Genomic DNA, 16,347 nt, shown 5'->3' with positions numbered 1-16,347 from the left:
TCGCCCAGTCTAATTGATCAATTTTCACCTGTATATGCAAGGAAACAACATTTGAATACAATGGGGAGAACGCCATATGCAATGGAACGCTCATGCAAATCGAGAATCCTAAAAGAAAAGATAAAAAAAATGTCTAGTTCATAAACTGGGCCATTCACGGTCATTCCAGGTTCGTCAATCCCATATGGAATCCGAGTAGGAAGAATTGTTTGTATTCTCGAGCGGCTAGACACCCGGTTGGTCGCGGACACACGAGCCGTCAACGGTGTATCCACCCGCCAACTGAACATGACACGTTCAAGGTGGGAAAGACCGCCGAGACGATCTTGCTTAGAGAAGCATATCAGACATCTTAAAGCATCCCTGTTCAAGTTCAAGGTTCTCCGCGACCAAAAAGGATTGGATAGCGAAGCAGAATGCCAAAGCAATGCGAAAGCATTGCGGAACAGTCGAATGTATTCCAACCCCCTCACCAGATCAGACCGGGAGCGTGTTTTCAAGCCCTCGGCCCACTCAGGACCCTCACACAGGTCATTCGGCACGGATAGGTGGGGTGGACTGTTCGAAAGGGAGATAGTAGAGATCACGGATCAGCCAGAGGATGTAAAGAACACCTAGGACCCATAACGAGGCCATAAGCTTGTAGGTTGATGAGCGCCAGGTGACGCGGCGGATGAGGCGACGGCCATCAGGGCCTTCGATCGGACCTCGGCGATGAGGGATTGGTGTTTGGGTGAAAGAGTATGACTCGTTCATGGATTCGCTGTGTGAAGTGCGACGACGAGACATGACGGGATTCAAGGGTTCAAGGGTTTCCCACTTGAAAGTTCAAGATGTCCAAGCTTTATTTTATGCTGAAACCTTGGATTGATGGTACAAATGTGATCCAGTTCCTATATGGATTTATGTATAGAAGTAAGGGTTTTTGTTTGCTTTTTTTGTTTGCTTTTTTTGGTTTTTTTTTATAATAAATTTGGACAGGGCCCAGAGTGGAGGGGCCACACGGCTTAGTTCCGAGTCGTTCGCGCTTAGACAAATGCACGGGGGGAGAGTTTTAGGGTTTTGGTTGCAGAAATGTCATTGAAAAATCAGGAAGAAAGTAAAAGGTGAAAATGATATTGATTGAAGCTATCTAGAAAACCGCACAGATAAAAGAAGCGAAAAGGTTCCACCAGAGCATTGACTCAGGTTTGAGCGGTCAAGGAATTGGGATTCAAATGCCCAACGCGGGGCTTGAATAGGAAATTGAATGATGATATGAAGTTACATAATCTGTAAAAAGTACGAATCATGTGATGCGCCCCACGTTCGGACGAAGGGGGAAGAATCCGGGGTGTCTGGTTACGTAGTTGTAGCTATAGTAGAAGTAGAGTACGGAGTAGAGTACTCTATATATACTTACGTACTTAGAATACGGAATTATAAAATTCCATTGAAATGAACCAATGAAATCATGATAATTCGCTTATTTAAAATGCCGGTTACCATGCGTCATGTCAGGAATCGGCGATTCACTTTCCTCCGGCGTCGGAACGGACCTCAACCTCGGCAGTGCGAATCGTCCCGACTCTATTACTCATACCTCTCGCACGCGACTCACTTCCAAACCTCCGCACTTTCCCCGGATTCATACCTTCTAACCCTCCACTGGTCGGCCTCATTACAAATATGTGGAAGCCGTCGGAGCGCCTGATGGAGACCATCAGGCACTATGCCAGCTTCCCCGCAACCGGTGTCTCTCTGCGACAGATGGTCCAGTTTGGTGACCGTCCATCTACTGGTATGTATCTACCACATCTATACTGCTTCTCTTGCTGATTTTGGATCAAGGAACTCTCTTCCGTGCCTCACAATTCCTCTCTGAGGAGCTTCCCATTCGTCTAGCGCACCGAGTACAGGATCTCGGTGAGTTACCCGATGGGCTCAGTGAGATGCCCTCCATCAAGAAAGTCCAAGATTGGTATGCCCAATCATTCGAGGTATGAAACCATCCATTCTCTTCCTTTAGTTTTGCATCCTACCTTTTTCCTACCATTCGCCCTTTCTTTCCCTATTCCTTTTTTCTCCGATCGTATGACTCACGTGGTCCTAGGAAATCATTACCCTCCCCCGACCCTCTCTGACTCAGGAAGTCAGAAATCGTCTATTGCGACCGGGCCGCGTCAATGGCCACTCCAAAATTCTCTCCGAAGTAACCTTGAACCCCAGTGTGAAAGAGGGCCAATACCGCTCCTCTCCGATGGGCGCCAATAGCCTTGTTCTTAATGGGAAAGCTGCCGCAACGGGCCGCCGCTACTTTTTCCCTGCGGACGACCATGCGGAATGGCCACCAGAGCTCAACGACTACAACCAACGATTCGCCAAGACTCTGCAACAGATCAAGCGACGCCACGATGGCGTGGTCACCACGGTGGCCCAGGGTATCCTAGAATGGAAACGTGTACGACAGCGCATGCAGATCGACTCCACCATTCAGTCCTTTTTGGATCGCTTCTATATGTCTCGAATTGGTATACGGATGTTAATTGGTCAACATATCGCGCTCACGGAACAAACAAACGTCAAACACCCGCACTATGTTGGAATAATCTGCACTAAAACCAATGTGAAGGATATTGCGCTGGAAGCCATTGAGAATGCCCGCTTTGTCTGTGAGGACTACTATGGTCTGTTCGAGTCGCCCAAGGTTCAGCTGGTCTGCCGGGACGATTTGAACTTCATGTATGTTCCCGGACACCTATCCCACATGCTCTTTGAAACCCTGAAGAACTCCCTTCGGGCGGTTGTCGAGCGACACGGTGCCGACCGGGACCAATTCCCCGTGACCAAGGTAATAGTGGCAGAGGGCAAGGAAGACATCACAATCAAGATCTCCGACGAGGGTGGTGGCATCCCACGGTCTTCGATTCCTCTAGTCTGGACCTACATGTATACGACCGTGGAGCAGACCCCGAGCCTCGACCCGGACTTTGACAAGAGCGATTTCAAGGCTCCAATGGCCGGTTTCGGTTACGGACTGCCAATAAGCCGACTGTATGCTCGCTACTTTGGCGGAGATTTGAAGTTGATCAGTATGGAAGGGTAAGAACCCCCCTCCTTCGCTCAGTCGCTCGTTTTAACTCCTCGCTAATTCTTTCTAGATACGGTACCGACGTCTACCTCCACCTGAACCGTCTTTCTTCAAGCTCCGAGCCCCTGCAATGACAACTACCCGTCATGAGAGACGGCCGGGTCCGGCCTACCACCTCGCACCGCCTGCACCCTTTCTACGGTGAACCGGAAGCCCAGCCCGTGCCGCCTCGAGGACTGACGCCCATGAATGTGCAGGCCCATAGCTCCCGCATGCGCAGTCGAGAAGTCTCGGAGCGTAAGCAGGTGGGAGATGCTGAGAGTATGTTCCATTCTGAACAGCGGCAGCGAGGAGAGAAAGAGATGTAATCATCCACCGTCTTCTCGCTCGCTCGCTCTCTCTATTCTTGTCTTGACAATCACGAGCAAGATATAAGTTCAACGGGATGGCTATCCCAATCTGACCCGGTATACAAGGGCAGTAAAATGAAAAATAACACAAAAAAAACATGGGGAAAAAAGGGAAAAAAAAGAAAACAGAAGCCAGAATCTGTTGGTTTTGTCCGTTAGATACCCATTGCTCACCCTCCTCCTCACCCTCGCCCTTTACTGGTCTACCCTACTTCATCTACCCTATCCCATTGCTCCTCTCATCCTCTTATCTCCCCCGATGGGATATGATCTGGTTCTGATTCTGGTTCTGGTTCTGTATTTTTACTTTAGCGCACATATATGATACGACTGCAAAGCAGAATTAAATATGAAATGTTTCCTAACAACCACATCCATAGTCAATGATAAGTCCGGTTCACAAATGAAAATAAATCACCCCCTAAACCCCTCCCCACTCTTCCTTCCCCGCCTAGCACCTCCATCCCTTTTCTTCTGCCCAGGCGCCCACCACCCACCCTCATCATGATCAATACGCACCTTCCACCTAGCAGGAACCAAGTAAGCTGCCGTATTATCAAAGCCGAGCGCCCTCTCCGGCGCACCAGGTCCAACAGGAGGATTCTGCATATTAAGCACAGGAACAAGATGAGCCATCGAAGCCGGGACGGCGAATCTCGCGGCAAACAGTTCTTCTTCCAGATTTGCATCTCCGTTCGCGATGAGTTTCGCTTGGAAGAGGCGACGGGTTTGAGGGAGGGTCTTTGCTCTGCGTTAGCATGTATAGTTGAGATTGTCGGATGAAGTGAACATAAACATAAACATACTTGGCCCGATTTCACGGCATACATGGTCAACAACTCCTCATCATTGAGAACCGTCAAGGCGGCATGTTCCTCCGTAGTTAGTTTGGTTCGCGGGCGAGATGTCTTGTCTGGACGGTGGGCAAGACGCCTTTCGCTTCGATGCGGGTAGCTATTCGGGTTCGAAGCCCGGGTTGAGAAATCACTAGCTTTGGAATGTGAGTTTGAGATTCATGTTTACCTGGGTGCCACATACCATTGTGCGATTCAAGTAAAAATTGCTGTGTATTCTCCAATGGACGATTGCTCATTGAGGTGTGGTTGTCTGGGTTATCGAGTTGCATGCCGTCTGCGAATGCGTCTTCGTCAGAGTAGTCGGAGTATTCTTCATCATTGAAATCGTCTTCGGCGCCGTATTCTGATTCCATGTCGTAATCCATTTGGCTGTGTGCGTGGGGGGTGTTTGTGCCGGACATGGCTGTTAGAGAGACTTAGTTGATGCGTATTGTTTCAGATAGTTTTGATGATGATGTAAATGGTTGTGGGACGTGGAATATTGTGCAAGAATTATTGGAAATAGAGAAGAGATATTCTTTGCTTAGTCGTCGACAAGTAGATGATATCGTGAGAACCGCTTGAGCGGATTCAAGCTTGGATGAGCCCCACAGCTAGATTATTCTGTGTATGGTATGTAAGAATTTGTTCATGGAGTGCATCAGCTCCCACTTACAGTATTATATGCAAAAATGCAACTATACAGCTCTTTCTTATACGTAGCTGGAACAACGATAAGGATAGTTGTGCAGGGATGAATGATTGTGATGTTGATGGAGTGGAGGGAAACCGCTGACTCAGCTCCGCCGTACGCATCCATGAATTCATGATCGATGATAATTTAGCTAAAGAATTCAAAATTCAGGACTTGAAGAAAAGAGAAGAAGAGATATGAATTTAAAGCAGGTATCAAGTCTAGACACCTTGTGGAATAATGAAAAGAGTATAGAAAGTAAAATGCCTATCCCCAACCGAACGCCAAAACACGATGCCGCTAAAACGACGGAGTACACATTGGAAAGTGACATGCTCAACAAGTATCCATATAGCTGTTCTTAGGCCATTTGTACCCAGCATCCACCCTAGAAAAGTATAGTTAGCAAAATTGCAAGTGGAAAACCCGGTGAATATGAACATACCAATTAGTGAAGTTATGATTATCGTAAGCCCGCGGGTGATCCTTAATGTACTGTGTCGTCTCATAACCAGGTGGATCACAGGTGACAGACAAATCATCAGGATCCTGATAGATGCGTATATAATCAACACGAAGATAGGCAGGCATGTACTGGCGGATAGTATGGTTCTGCGGAGCAAAGTTGTCGGCCATACCCAGATTCAGGATAATAGACATGGGCTCGAGGGGAATTGGGCGCTGCCCGATGTTACCATTGGGACCGATAGCACGGGCGTCGATCGTCCATGACTTTTCAGATCCAATGAACCAAGTAACCTCGCCTTTATCGCCTGGGGTGTATTCAAAGGCATAAATTTGGTACTCTGTGCCGTTGTACCAGCGGTGATTCAGGTTTGAGAGGCCCGATAGTGCTTGTTGGTAGGGTCCTCCGCGGTAGGCATTGATTTGCGTGACACGGTTGTCGTAGACGGCGGCGAAGTCTTGAATAGAGTTAGCTTGATTAAAAAATGGGGTGGAGGTATGAATTCACCATAGTCTGGCATGTACCAGATGTCGAAGGGTGCGATTTGCAAACTCTGGGACGCACTTCCAACATATGGGCCACCCTCAGAGTTATAAAGGGGCTGAGTGCTACCTTCAATCACATCGATTTCGGGGGCACTGCGAGCATGACCGGGAGAAGGATGATCGGATCCAGCACAGGCACATCCAGGTAGACGCATGCCAGGCAAGAAGCTGATTCCATCGGGAGAGCTCTGGTTTGGTGTAATACCCGCATCACAGCCATCATGGTAGCTGTATGGCCATAGACCGTCTGTACTTGCCGCGTAACCTGGACGGCCCAGATTACCCATAGCCCAGAAACCAGGCCAGAATCCCTGGATGTGGCCGTCACCAGGAAGAGACAGACTTGCCTCCAGCCGGCCGCCCTTGAAGCAAAGTTTGTTCCAACTTTGAAGCATGCCAGATCGATATGCAAGGTCGTGGTTTTTAAAGTCATCGAATCGGATTTCCAAGACACCTTCGTTCGTGGTTACTGCGTCCGGATCGTACCACTGGGAAATATTAGCATGGCCAAGGTGCTTTGCTGATGGGCACCAACCTCTTTGTCCATAGTCACACCATACCACAGATCTACCGCTTGAAAGAACGGATCATCTTCATCGTAGAATGTTCTTCCAGGCAGATTAAACTCATCCGAAAACTTATGAAACAGATCAACAATTGTGTCTACAGCCCAGGCCAGCGAAACTTACCACTAATTTCATTTTTTTCCCGTCTGCACTGATCTTGGTGTATGCATCTTCCGGTGTATCAGGATCAATCAATCCGTGTCGAATATTGTTCAAAAGAGGTCTTTCCCCAACATCGAGACAAAGCATGTCACCAGGACGACACAGATCCTTGGGTTTGATGGCACCTTCTACCCATGTTCTAAATTCAAGTCAGCCTTTTACCCATCATCTCAAGTTGCGACACATACATTACTGGATATCCAATAAAAAGCACTAAAATCCCCACTGTCACAAGCACCAAACCACCTACGTTCAAAATTCCCCGACGATTCCACAGATCGCAGTCCCGGTCTTTATCCAATGGGTCCGGGTTATGCAAGTAGTCGTCTTTCTCAACATCCTCAGGAAACAGCAACAAGCCATCCGAGGGCGTGATATTGAACTTCTCCGACACAGTCTGAGTATTCATGTCGTATTCATCACTCGCAGAACGCGTCGAATGATCCCCTGAGTGGTCGTCAAAAGGATCCATCATAAAACGACTATCCCGACTCATCGAGCTAACACTCGATCCAGCCGCTGACCATCGATCCGGTGAACCAGACCGCTCCGAGTCATCGCGTGTTGTAGGACGTAACCGTGGTGGAAGCAGAAACTCCGAAGACTCTGGTGCATGCGAGACACCGTATGGGGAGATACCCTGCGCGCCCATAGCCGGTGCAGGTAGATCAGCACCCGCAGGTGTCAATGGCCGAGGCAGAGTTCGACCTGTAAGGGGTGCGTAACCTTCATCAGACTCAACGAATGGGTCATGACGGCCCGAATTCAGTCTAATGTGAGGCATCTCAGCTGGCAGCGATTCGGAATCCTGGTCTGTCATCGGATTGTTTCTTTCGGGGCTCTGCTGTTTTTATCTTGACTCCTATACCGGACAAGACAGGATCAATCCTAATCTTTCTTCTACCGTCCTGTTCACACGGATGTTTCAAGCATTAAGCTTTCGATGTCGCGTATGGATAGCTGGTTGTGTCACTTCGAAGTCCGTTCCTGTCTTGGACTTCACCCACACCAAGCACCGATTTTCGAGGTAACGACCGAGTGACTCGCACAGTCGTTGAGTGCTGGAAGCGAAAGAGTGGACAGGACCACTTGGACAGTATCCAATGTCCCCGAGATCGAGCAGCCGGTAGACAAGCGTAGGTATATTAGAGAAAGAGAAAAGAACACTAAGAGCGCTAGACTAGAAGAAAAGAAGAGCCTAGATTGTGCCGAGGGATTGTTGTTTGGACGAGGGGAGAGGAATGACAGGCCTTCCCAAGGGGGCAACCCGTGGTATGTGTATGTCCCGTTGGAGATCGCGCGACTAGGAAACAGAGTGTATTACACCAGCAGTTTGATTCAAAACCATACGATCATTGCATTTTCCCAATTCGGTGCGTTGATTTGGATGTGGCGAGCTGATGGTGGTCGCCATTGTCGCGAGTCTTCGGTCTGTTCAAGGGCCATCGCAGGGTGAAGGTGGTCGGGAATGCACCTCCCGGGCAGCGAGGAATGGAGATGCATGAATGCTGCTAGTCTGGAATCTGGGGGTCTAGCATCTTCTTGGAGCTGAGTGGTTTACAGCTCTGGCCAATCATGGTTGAAGAGTGCAGGAGTATAGGAGCAATAGACAGGGAGATGGGATAGACTACTGGATCCCTAAATCCCATGGTTTCTACACAACCACGTCGTGAAGAGGATAAACTCATAGACTTCCACATTTTCAACGCTCATACCATATCAATCTACTGTATTATTTCCAGTCAACTTCAACGGAGTTAATTTCAATGGGAAACAACCATTCCCGACCACGCGTCCCGTAACTTTGTCGGAGAATACCACGATGCCGAACAATAGACTGTCAATATGATCCATTCACCCGGCAGTGCACATTCTCTATACTATAAGAGAAGACCGAGATGCTTAAACAGGAAAAGAAAGCCGTTCATCTTAGACAAATCATTAATAATGACAATCTCTCAACTTATTCCCGAATTAATCCAAGCAAATCAAAGTCAATCATGACTCAACACTCTTAGCCCGTAACCCAATAATCCGACCATCCTCAGCCGAATCTAACGCCAGCACATAGTACTCCAGCGTCGTACTAGTCAACTGAACACTATAAACCTTGATATCCACCTTGGCAGGATCACTCTCAGCAGTCGCAGAGCGCACCGCCTGCAGGACCTCCTTGTACTGATTCCGGGGATCAAACGAGGATGTCTCAAGGGTCGAGATATTCGACGAGATATCGGCATCGGGCGAGATCAGGGAGGACAGATCATCTACATAGCAACGGATTTAGTTCGGGATACCAGTCAAGGGTAGATACCTAAATCAGGGAGAGAACAAGGGAGGTAGATAGGTACGTACCAGCGCTAGGCCATTTACCCTCGGAAGCACCCTTCCATCGTAACAAAACAGGTTCGAAGGGTTCATCTGCCTCTGAGACATAATCTACTTTGATCTTTTTGAGAGAAGCTGGGCATTTGAGGGTGGTATCCACGGCCTGGGTCTTGATCCCTTGCTCTGGTTCTTGGCCGGCGTTGGTATCGGCATTTGCCTTGTTAAGGAAGTCCATGTATTTATCGTCGGATGCCATAATGTGGGATGTGGAGAAGGGTGAGGGTCGAGGGGAGGAGAGTTTTTGCGATCGTAAGGCGGGGAAGCGAAGGGATCTTGGGCAGTCGGCGGGCTGTGCTCGTGGTAGACTGATATATGTGGTGATAGGGCGTCGCAGGTGTTGATATGTGGTTTGTGGGGAGACGTAAGTGGCTGGTCGTAGAAAGCGTGCAAGCATCTGGTTTTGGTGAAATGGTGCAGGTGTAATTGAAGGAAGTGGAATGACGCAATGAATTGGGGCCCGCATCATAATCAGAATTTGGGAAGAAAATAGATTCGGAGGTTAATATTCAAATCAAATGTTATTTCGAGCAGAATTTGCACAATACATCCGAGTATGGAATAGTGAGAAGTAGATTTTCCAATTCAACTGTTTAATAAGGTAGAGCACCTGGGCGTATAATGGATATATATCCCAACACGCACATTTCCACGGATACATTCCGTATTGTATACAGATTCAAAGCTAGTTCTTGTCTTGCAGGGGATTGGAAAATACTTCAAGGATATTATTATTGATACAGTATCAGGGAGATGCCCATTCGAGGTGTAAGAACATTATGGGGCAATTCAAATATTTCAAGGGACGGGAAGGTAGTTACGATTCATATCTACATAGTTGTGCTAACATAGAAGTCCTGGAAGTATGCACTACCAACATTGAAGCTGCAAGAAACATCTACAATAAATATCTACAGGAAAAGATCTACAAGAAAGATCTACAAGAAAGATCATTAAATCATGATCCAAGCTACCATTCGTAAAAAAGTATTGTTCGCTTTTTTTGATTGAACTTGAAAATACGTTGCACCTATCACCGACCGAACATAGAAACATCTTAAACCTCGGTGACGAGGTCCTTCTTGAGCGTACCAAGGAAACCACGCTTCTCCTCGAAGGTCTGGAAAGCACCGTGACCGAACTTGGAGGAGGTATCGATCCACTTGAGCTCGACCTTCTCGGTGGCGCGGCGGTTGGTCTGGGGGTACAGGGTCTTGCGCAGGGTCATGACACGCTTCTTGACACCGGGGACGGAACCCTTGAGCAGGATCCAGTCGTTCTTGACCTCACCGTAGTGGACGAAACCACCCATGCTGGAAATCTCGTTAGTCTGGAGTTCAATCGGGTAAGAGCGTGGAGGGAAACATACGGGGTGATCTGCTTCTTGGAGATATCGAACTCGGTGGAGGCGGAGCCCTCATCGTCGGCCTTTCCGATGCGGAAGACCTTGTGGTTGCAAGAGGTACGGTGGTGGTATCCGTCCTGACCGGCACGGGCAACAGTCCACTGGACGTGGCTAGGGTGCCAAGCACCAATACAGGCGACCTTACGCAGACCCTTGTGGGTCTTACGGGGCAGCTTGGTGGTACCCCAACGGCTGGTGACACCGGAGAAACCGTGACCCTTGGTGACGGCGATGACATCAATCATCTCGTCCTTCTCGAAGATGCTGTCGATGTCGATGGTCTTCTCGAACAGGTTGCGGGCGAAGTCAACCTTGTCGGCGACGGAGCCACCGTTGACCTGGATCTCCATAAGGTGGGCCTTCTTCTGCTTGATGGAGGTCTTGCGGATCTGGGTGTGGGCAAGAACACGGACAACAGTGCAGTACTTCTTGATGCGCTCAAGCTCGCGGGTGATGGAGGCACCGGAGCTCTCGGAGTGCTGCTTGGAGTACTTGGTGAAAGCCTTCTTCTTGGACTTGTACCAGTTCTTGTAGAAGCGACGCTTGACCTCGTCGCTCAGGTGCTCAGCCCAGACGGTGGTGAGAGAGCGGAGACCACGGGGAGTCTCGATGTAACCGACAACACCAACAGCGACAAGCTAAGGGGAAGTTAGAATTGTTGATCCGAATTTTCTTCAGGGCTTCAGTAAAAAACGTACGGGAGGGGTCTCGATGACGGTGGCGGCCTCGACAATCTCCTTCTTGTGCATCTTGGCACCAGGACGGTCAAGGTCACGGACGACGGTGGTCATACCGGCCTTGTAACCCATGGTGGCGGTCAGGTGGACGGGCTTCTTGGCGTCATCCTTGGGGAAGCTGGCGCACGAGTTGTATCAGTATACCTTGAAATCCGGCAAAAAAAAGTTTTCATTGTCGCAGCATTTCAGCGATAACTCACCTCTTGACCTTTCCGCGGTAGCGGGCAGCACGCTTGCGCGGCAAGTAGGCCAGAGAACCTGTAATCCTAGCATCAGTATAACCGCACAATGGGAATGTCGAATTTTGTCGAGGATGAAAAGTTGATCACGAACCGTGGCGGGGAGCTTCGAACTTCCGGTGACTCCTGGAGGGAAAGTTGAATTAGCAATTGCATCGAGAAAAGTCTTTGAGTAGCACATGGTGAGCGACTTACATCTTGACCCTGGTGTCGTTAGTCGTCGTCGAGGTGTTGGAGTGACGATCTAAAAGTGTTGGAGAGGTGTATTTTGCACGCTAGACGAGTGTGGGCTGACCTAAGCGAGGCTTCCCATTTTGGATAAGCGACCTGTTTTTCCGAAAAGTGGACCAAGTCATGTGCGGTCACGTGCAGACCCCACTCGTAAAACATTCGTTCTTTCCAGGTGGGTCTGCTGACTAACTACTCCAGCAAGTCTTAACTACGGAGTCAAATACTCGAGATGCACCAAAATCTGGATTCATAAATCATTTAAAGTGGGTTAAATTGACTGTCACAAAGATGCCTTAAGCACCACAGAGAGCAAAATTCACAGAGGAAAAGAAACAGGAAATTCATCACTAGAGCTGTAAGAGAGTGAATACAGGCACAAGACCACTCTCCGGTCCAGTAAACTTCTGGCCGATGAGAGAGAGATCAGAAACACGACACATTCATACCATACATCACGCAATTGAAAAAGGGGGATAGAGTAAAAAGGACATAGAGGGGAAAATAGTAGCCAAAAAGCGCCAAGCAGGGAAGGATGACAGAACGATCGGTTCTTTTATTTTGTTTCTCAGGGCTCAGTCTTCGAGGGAGTGCCTGAACGGCCATTGCTGGCAACTCCGTTGCCATTGGCACCAGAAGCACTGCCATTGGGACTGCCCTTGGTGACGGCAGCCTTTTTATCCTCTTCCACGTCGTCATCGTAATCCTCGTCAACATCCATCTTGCGGGCCGGGGGCTCGTGGGAGGAAGGAGCTTCCGGGCGACGAGGCTCCTCCTTGACCGGGGTATTGGTCGATGGAGGGGCAGAAGGAGGCCCGTTGGAGGCGGGGGCAGCACTCTCAGCCATAGGAGGAAGGCTGGGCCCACCCGCGGCGTGAGGTGGCATGTTCTGGATAGAAGGAAGGGTAGGAGGGTGGTGGGCAGCTTCGGAGGGGTGGTAGTTTTCATTAGCTCGGCGGGCATCTTCACGACGAGCCTCTGAGGAACTACGGCGTTGCATCTCGCCAGGAGACGGCATGTGGGAAGGTGGACTTGGGCGGCGGCTATTCTGGTCATCCAGGCGCGCACGGTTCTCCTCGCTCGCCAACTTCTTGACCGGACCAGTCTCCTCCCACTCACGACCACGCTTCATCGCAGAGGCGGGGCGGTCTTCACCACGCTCACGGGCGGCAGCTTCAGCTGCAGCAGCAGCTGCCGCAGGGGCAGGGGCACCGGCGTCAATGCCCGGCGGGACATTCACACCTGGAGCAGGCATGCCTGGACCTGGGGGGTGGTGAGGGCCAGTGTGGAATGCCTGGTGGGGGTAGCCCGATCCAGGAGAAGAAGGACGTTCATCGCGAAGAGGACGAATCTCAGTTGGAGGTGTGAAAGGACGGTGATAGGGAGGAGGAGCGGCACCAGGAGCACCAGCAACAGCGGGGGGAGCCCCACCATTCGGACCAGCTGGGGGAGGAGCGGCACCGGGTGCGGGAGGCAGACCGGGACCACCTCGGGCAGGGTTGAAGCCGTTACCGCCACTGGGGGCCCGTTCATGGCCAGGGGCTGGACCATTTCCCAACTGGGGCAAGGTATGCGGGGCAGGGTAAGCACCTGGGGCACCCATCTTGGGCGAGCGAGCCAGACTACGAGGGTCAGGGAACGCGCGACCTGGCTCTTGACGAGGGCTAGCTTGGGGAGCGACACCGGGAATGCGAGGCGCATCACGCGCCTCGAGGCCATTGGGAGGAGCGGGACCTTGAGACTGCAAGTCATTAATTCCCCGGTTCCAGCCCTCGATCTGACGAGGAGGAGCAGGTGCCTGAGGTGGCGGGCCAATCGGAGCTGGAGCACCCCATTGGGGAGCTGGGGGTGCACCAACACCAGGCGCCTGGTAAGCCTGGGGGTGAACATCTTGCGGTTGCGGTGCGGGGGCTGTTCCTTGCTGGCCAGAGCCAGACATTTGACTTTGGAGCAACTGCAGACGGGCCTTGATGTGAACATTGCTGGGATCAAGGTCGGCGGCACGGCCATACGCGTCGAGCGCGTCGGCAATCTGGTTGTTGCACGACTCGTACAAAGTGCCCAGATCGTACCAGACCTCGGAGATGTATGGGTTCAAGCGGATGGCACGAGAATAGGCATCAAGCGCATCGCGGTACTGGTTGATCTGGTAGTAGAGAACACCAATTGAGCACCAGAAGGTCGGGTTGCGTCCATCACGGTAGACGGCTTGCTGGTAGGCTTCGTAGGCCTTGGGGTATTTGGCTTGCGACATGTAGCAGCGACCCAGAAGATACCAACTCTGAGCGTCGTTGTTATCCGCGCTAACCGACTTCTCCAGGAACTCAATCGCCTTATCCTGGCTCTGATAGCTTGTGCTTTGCTGGTGGTAGAGCCATCCCAGCTGCTGAAGGACCTTGGCATGGTTGGGATCCCGATCGAGAACACGTCGGTAGGCAGCTTGGGCAGAATCGAACTAAACGAATGTGTTAAAAATCATACAAATGAGCCGCGCAGTAGGTGGGTCATGACTTACGTCCTTCTGTTGCTCGTGAACATGGCCAATCTGGAACCAAATATCCTCCTCGGTCAGTGGACGAGGGGGGTCATTGACAATGTATTTAAAGCACTAGCTGATGTCAGTGAAATCCCAGTTTCTCTAGTGGATGAACATACCTCCAAACTCTGGCTAAACTTCTGTTGCTGCTTGTATATGATACCGAGGCGGAAGTAGATCTCATTGGCCTTTTCGAACTCAGGAGCCATGCGCATGACCTGGGAGAAGGCCTCCTCGGCGTGGTCGAGAGATCCGTAGCGGTCATATAGTATACCGATTCCGTACCACAGCTTGGGTTCCTAGAAGAAAATGAGCTACGTGCACTTATAGAGACACGATCAGTGGAAAATACCTTGGGATCGCGCAAGTGATATAACGCCTGCTGGTATGAAGTATAGGCCTCTTGCAGGTTATCCATCATCAGATGGCAGTGTCCCAAGCTACCCCAAGTCTCGCCGCTAGACGGGTCAAGCTTGAGAATGTTCTGAAGGTACTCGATCGCCTTGGGGAACTGCTCCTTAGTCCGAAGGATGCAGGAGATGGCGTTCATAGCCGGCACGGACCATTGGTTGTGCCGCAAAGCCTGTTCATACGCGTTCATTGAGCCATCCAAATCTCCCATCAGCTCCGTCAAGCTGCCTGTGAACTGCATTAGTAAATCCGATCGCGTCGCCGTACATTGAACGGATTCAAGCATACCAATATGAAGCCACACTTGCTCATTCAGCGCGGTGATTTTCTGAGCGGTGGTGAGAGAAACGGCTTTCTGGCCTTGCGCCGGCATGGGCATGTGGCCATTGACCTGCTGGTGGGTCGCCATGTGCGCATGGTGCTGGGCGACACTCGCAGTTGGGGAAGGTTGAGTGTGAGACATGATCAATTATCAATCAAATATGGTTGTCGTTCACGGTAGATCTGTATTGAGACCCAAATGTGGGCGGCGTTGCGACACGATATAATTCACTGGGGGGCGATGAGGATGTCAATGGAGGATTCAACGGTGGATTATTTCCGAAGTCGCTTCAATTTTGTCGCACGGGATCGCGAAACCGATGGGACCTGCGACACCAGTTCGCAGAGATGGTCGATCCCTCGGGTAAAGAGTAGCGTGCCTACTCTCTTGGAATATGAAATATTGGGGAAGAGAAGAATGGGTGTGGGTGGGAAGGTGAGAATGCCCACACCAATCGAGTAAAAAAGGAAGGACAAAGCAGAAAAAAGGGGAAAGGTTTAAAAAGGGTTATGGGGTAAACGAGGTGTAGAAGGAGAGAATCGGGGAAGGAGAAAAGAGTCGAGGGGCTGGCAGGAAAGGCGTCAAATGGCGCTAGTGGGAAGGGGAAAGTTTTGCCGTCTGTCACCGCAGACATCAGCGACATCAGCGAAATCCACCAACAAACCCACACGGAAAAATCAAATTCAATTTTAATTCCCACAAGAGCTGTGCCTTGCTAAAAATGGTCTAGCGTGATAGTGGGGCCGATCTAGTTACATAGCAGGTTTGGGCCTTTCATCAACGGTGTGGAGGCAGTAACCCTATCCGATCTGATCAACTTTTGACTTTTTAGATCCTCTGGTAAATATCAGGTTCCATTGAGATATTTTTTATGACATCTTCTTTCAATCTAATAGAGAAATGAAATAAAATCATACGGTATTTTTATAAAAATTCACGAACTACTTAGACGAGTGCCAGAGTGGGTCTTTATTCTTTTTTGCTTCGGGGTGGATACTCTCTCCCCCGTGGTTGTGTGCTAGTGTGACTGACTGTTCTCCCGTGCCAATCCGACATTAGCCTAACCTAACCCGGTCAAGGGCCTAAGCTAAGACCCGGCATGTTGGACCGTGCGCTGGCCCAGCTCCCAGATCCCTGTCCCCCTGTCGGACCAGGGGAGTTGCAACTCCGCTCTTTTCTTCCGGACCAACTCACCCCACGTATGCAGTCGACCCTTCAGGGCTGAGAACCCCCTTTACTATTTTGCTCTTTTATATTTGCCTCCCTGATTGGCCTAATCTTGTACTACAGTATGTATACATTATGTATAGTATCTAAAGTACGGAGTACCGAATG

The 16,347-nt window shown here is 50.2% G+C and overlaps 7 protein-coding genes across 7 annotated transcripts; 1 reads left to right on the top strand and 6 right to left on the bottom strand.

Moving 5' to 3' along the window:
• Positions 1-531: 531 nt before the first annotated feature.
• On the bottom strand, positions 532-789 carry N7520_005781 (uncharacterized protein; the record flags this gene model as incomplete). The annotated part of the gene is made up of 1 exon (XM_057139715.1): positions 532-789. One exon carries the CDS (start codon positions 787-789, stop codon positions 532-534), a length of 258 nt encoding a protein of 85 aa, XP_056993721.1.
• An 879-nt stretch (positions 790-1,668) lies between these two features.
• N7520_005780 (PDK/BCKDK family protein kinase) lies at positions 1,669-3,438 on the top strand (the record flags this gene model as incomplete). The annotated part of the gene is made up of 5 exons (XM_057139714.1): positions 1,669-1,780; positions 1,831-1,979; positions 2,093-3,081; positions 3,141-3,172; positions 3,224-3,438. The coding sequence occupies 5 exons, from the start codon at positions 1,669-1,671 to the stop codon at positions 3,436-3,438; spliced, it is 1,497 nt and encodes a 498-aa protein (XP_056993720.1).
• Positions 3,439-3,894: 456 nt separating this feature from the next.
• Positions 3,895-4,702, bottom strand: N7520_005779 (uncharacterized protein; the record flags this gene model as incomplete). The annotated part of the gene is made up of 3 exons (XM_057139713.1): positions 3,895-4,221; positions 4,287-4,471; positions 4,519-4,702. 3 exons carry the CDS (start codon positions 4,700-4,702, stop codon positions 3,895-3,897), a joined length of 696 nt encoding a protein of 231 aa, XP_056993719.1.
• Positions 4,703-5,346: 644 nt separating this feature from the next.
• N7520_005778 (SKN1/KRE6 family beta-glucan synthesis-associated protein) lies at positions 5,347-7,569 on the bottom strand (the record flags this gene model as incomplete). The annotated part of the gene is made up of 6 exons (XM_057139712.1): positions 5,347-5,398; positions 5,456-5,933; positions 5,984-6,509; positions 6,557-6,658; positions 6,711-6,888; positions 6,938-7,569. 6 exons carry the CDS (start codon positions 7,567-7,569, stop codon positions 5,347-5,349), a joined length of 1,968 nt encoding a protein of 655 aa, XP_056993718.1.
• A 1,178-nt stretch (positions 7,570-8,747) lies between these two features.
• Positions 8,748-9,333, bottom strand: N7520_005777 (uncharacterized protein; the record flags this gene model as incomplete). Its single annotated transcript, XM_057139711.1, has 2 exons — positions 8,748-9,016; positions 9,105-9,333. 2 exons carry the CDS (start codon positions 9,331-9,333, stop codon positions 8,748-8,750), a joined length of 498 nt encoding a protein of 165 aa, XP_056993717.1.
• An 858-nt stretch (positions 9,334-10,191) lies between these two features.
• Positions 10,192-11,905, bottom strand: rpL3 (60S ribosomal protein uL3; the record flags this gene model as incomplete). The annotated part of the gene is made up of 7 exons (XM_057139710.1): positions 10,192-10,447; positions 10,504-11,177; positions 11,238-11,394; positions 11,477-11,534; positions 11,610-11,641; positions 11,711-11,790; positions 11,864-11,905. 7 exons carry the CDS (start codon positions 11,903-11,905, stop codon positions 10,192-10,194), a joined length of 1,299 nt encoding a protein of 432 aa, XP_056993716.1.
• Positions 11,906-12,311: 406 nt separating this feature from the next.
• Positions 12,312-15,153, bottom strand: cyc8 (putative transcriptional corepressor Cyc8; the record flags this gene model as incomplete). Its single annotated transcript, XM_057139709.1, has 4 exons — positions 12,312-14,198; positions 14,259-14,351; positions 14,399-14,578; positions 14,632-15,153. 4 exons carry the CDS (start codon positions 15,151-15,153, stop codon positions 12,312-12,314), a joined length of 2,682 nt encoding a protein of 893 aa, XP_056993715.1.
• Positions 15,154-16,347: the final 1,194 nt, after the last annotated feature.

Source organism: Penicillium odoratum (genome assembly GCF_028828045.1).
Source record: "Penicillium odoratum strain IBT 22623 chromosome Unknown utg000005l_segment0_segment0, whole genome shotgun sequence".
In the NCBI taxonomy this organism is placed as follows: domain Eukaryota; kingdom Fungi; phylum Ascomycota; class Eurotiomycetes; order Eurotiales; family Aspergillaceae; genus Penicillium; species Penicillium odoratum.
The sequence above is the reverse complement of the archived record's forward strand: the minus strand, read 5'-3'. Positions and strand labels throughout refer to the sequence as shown.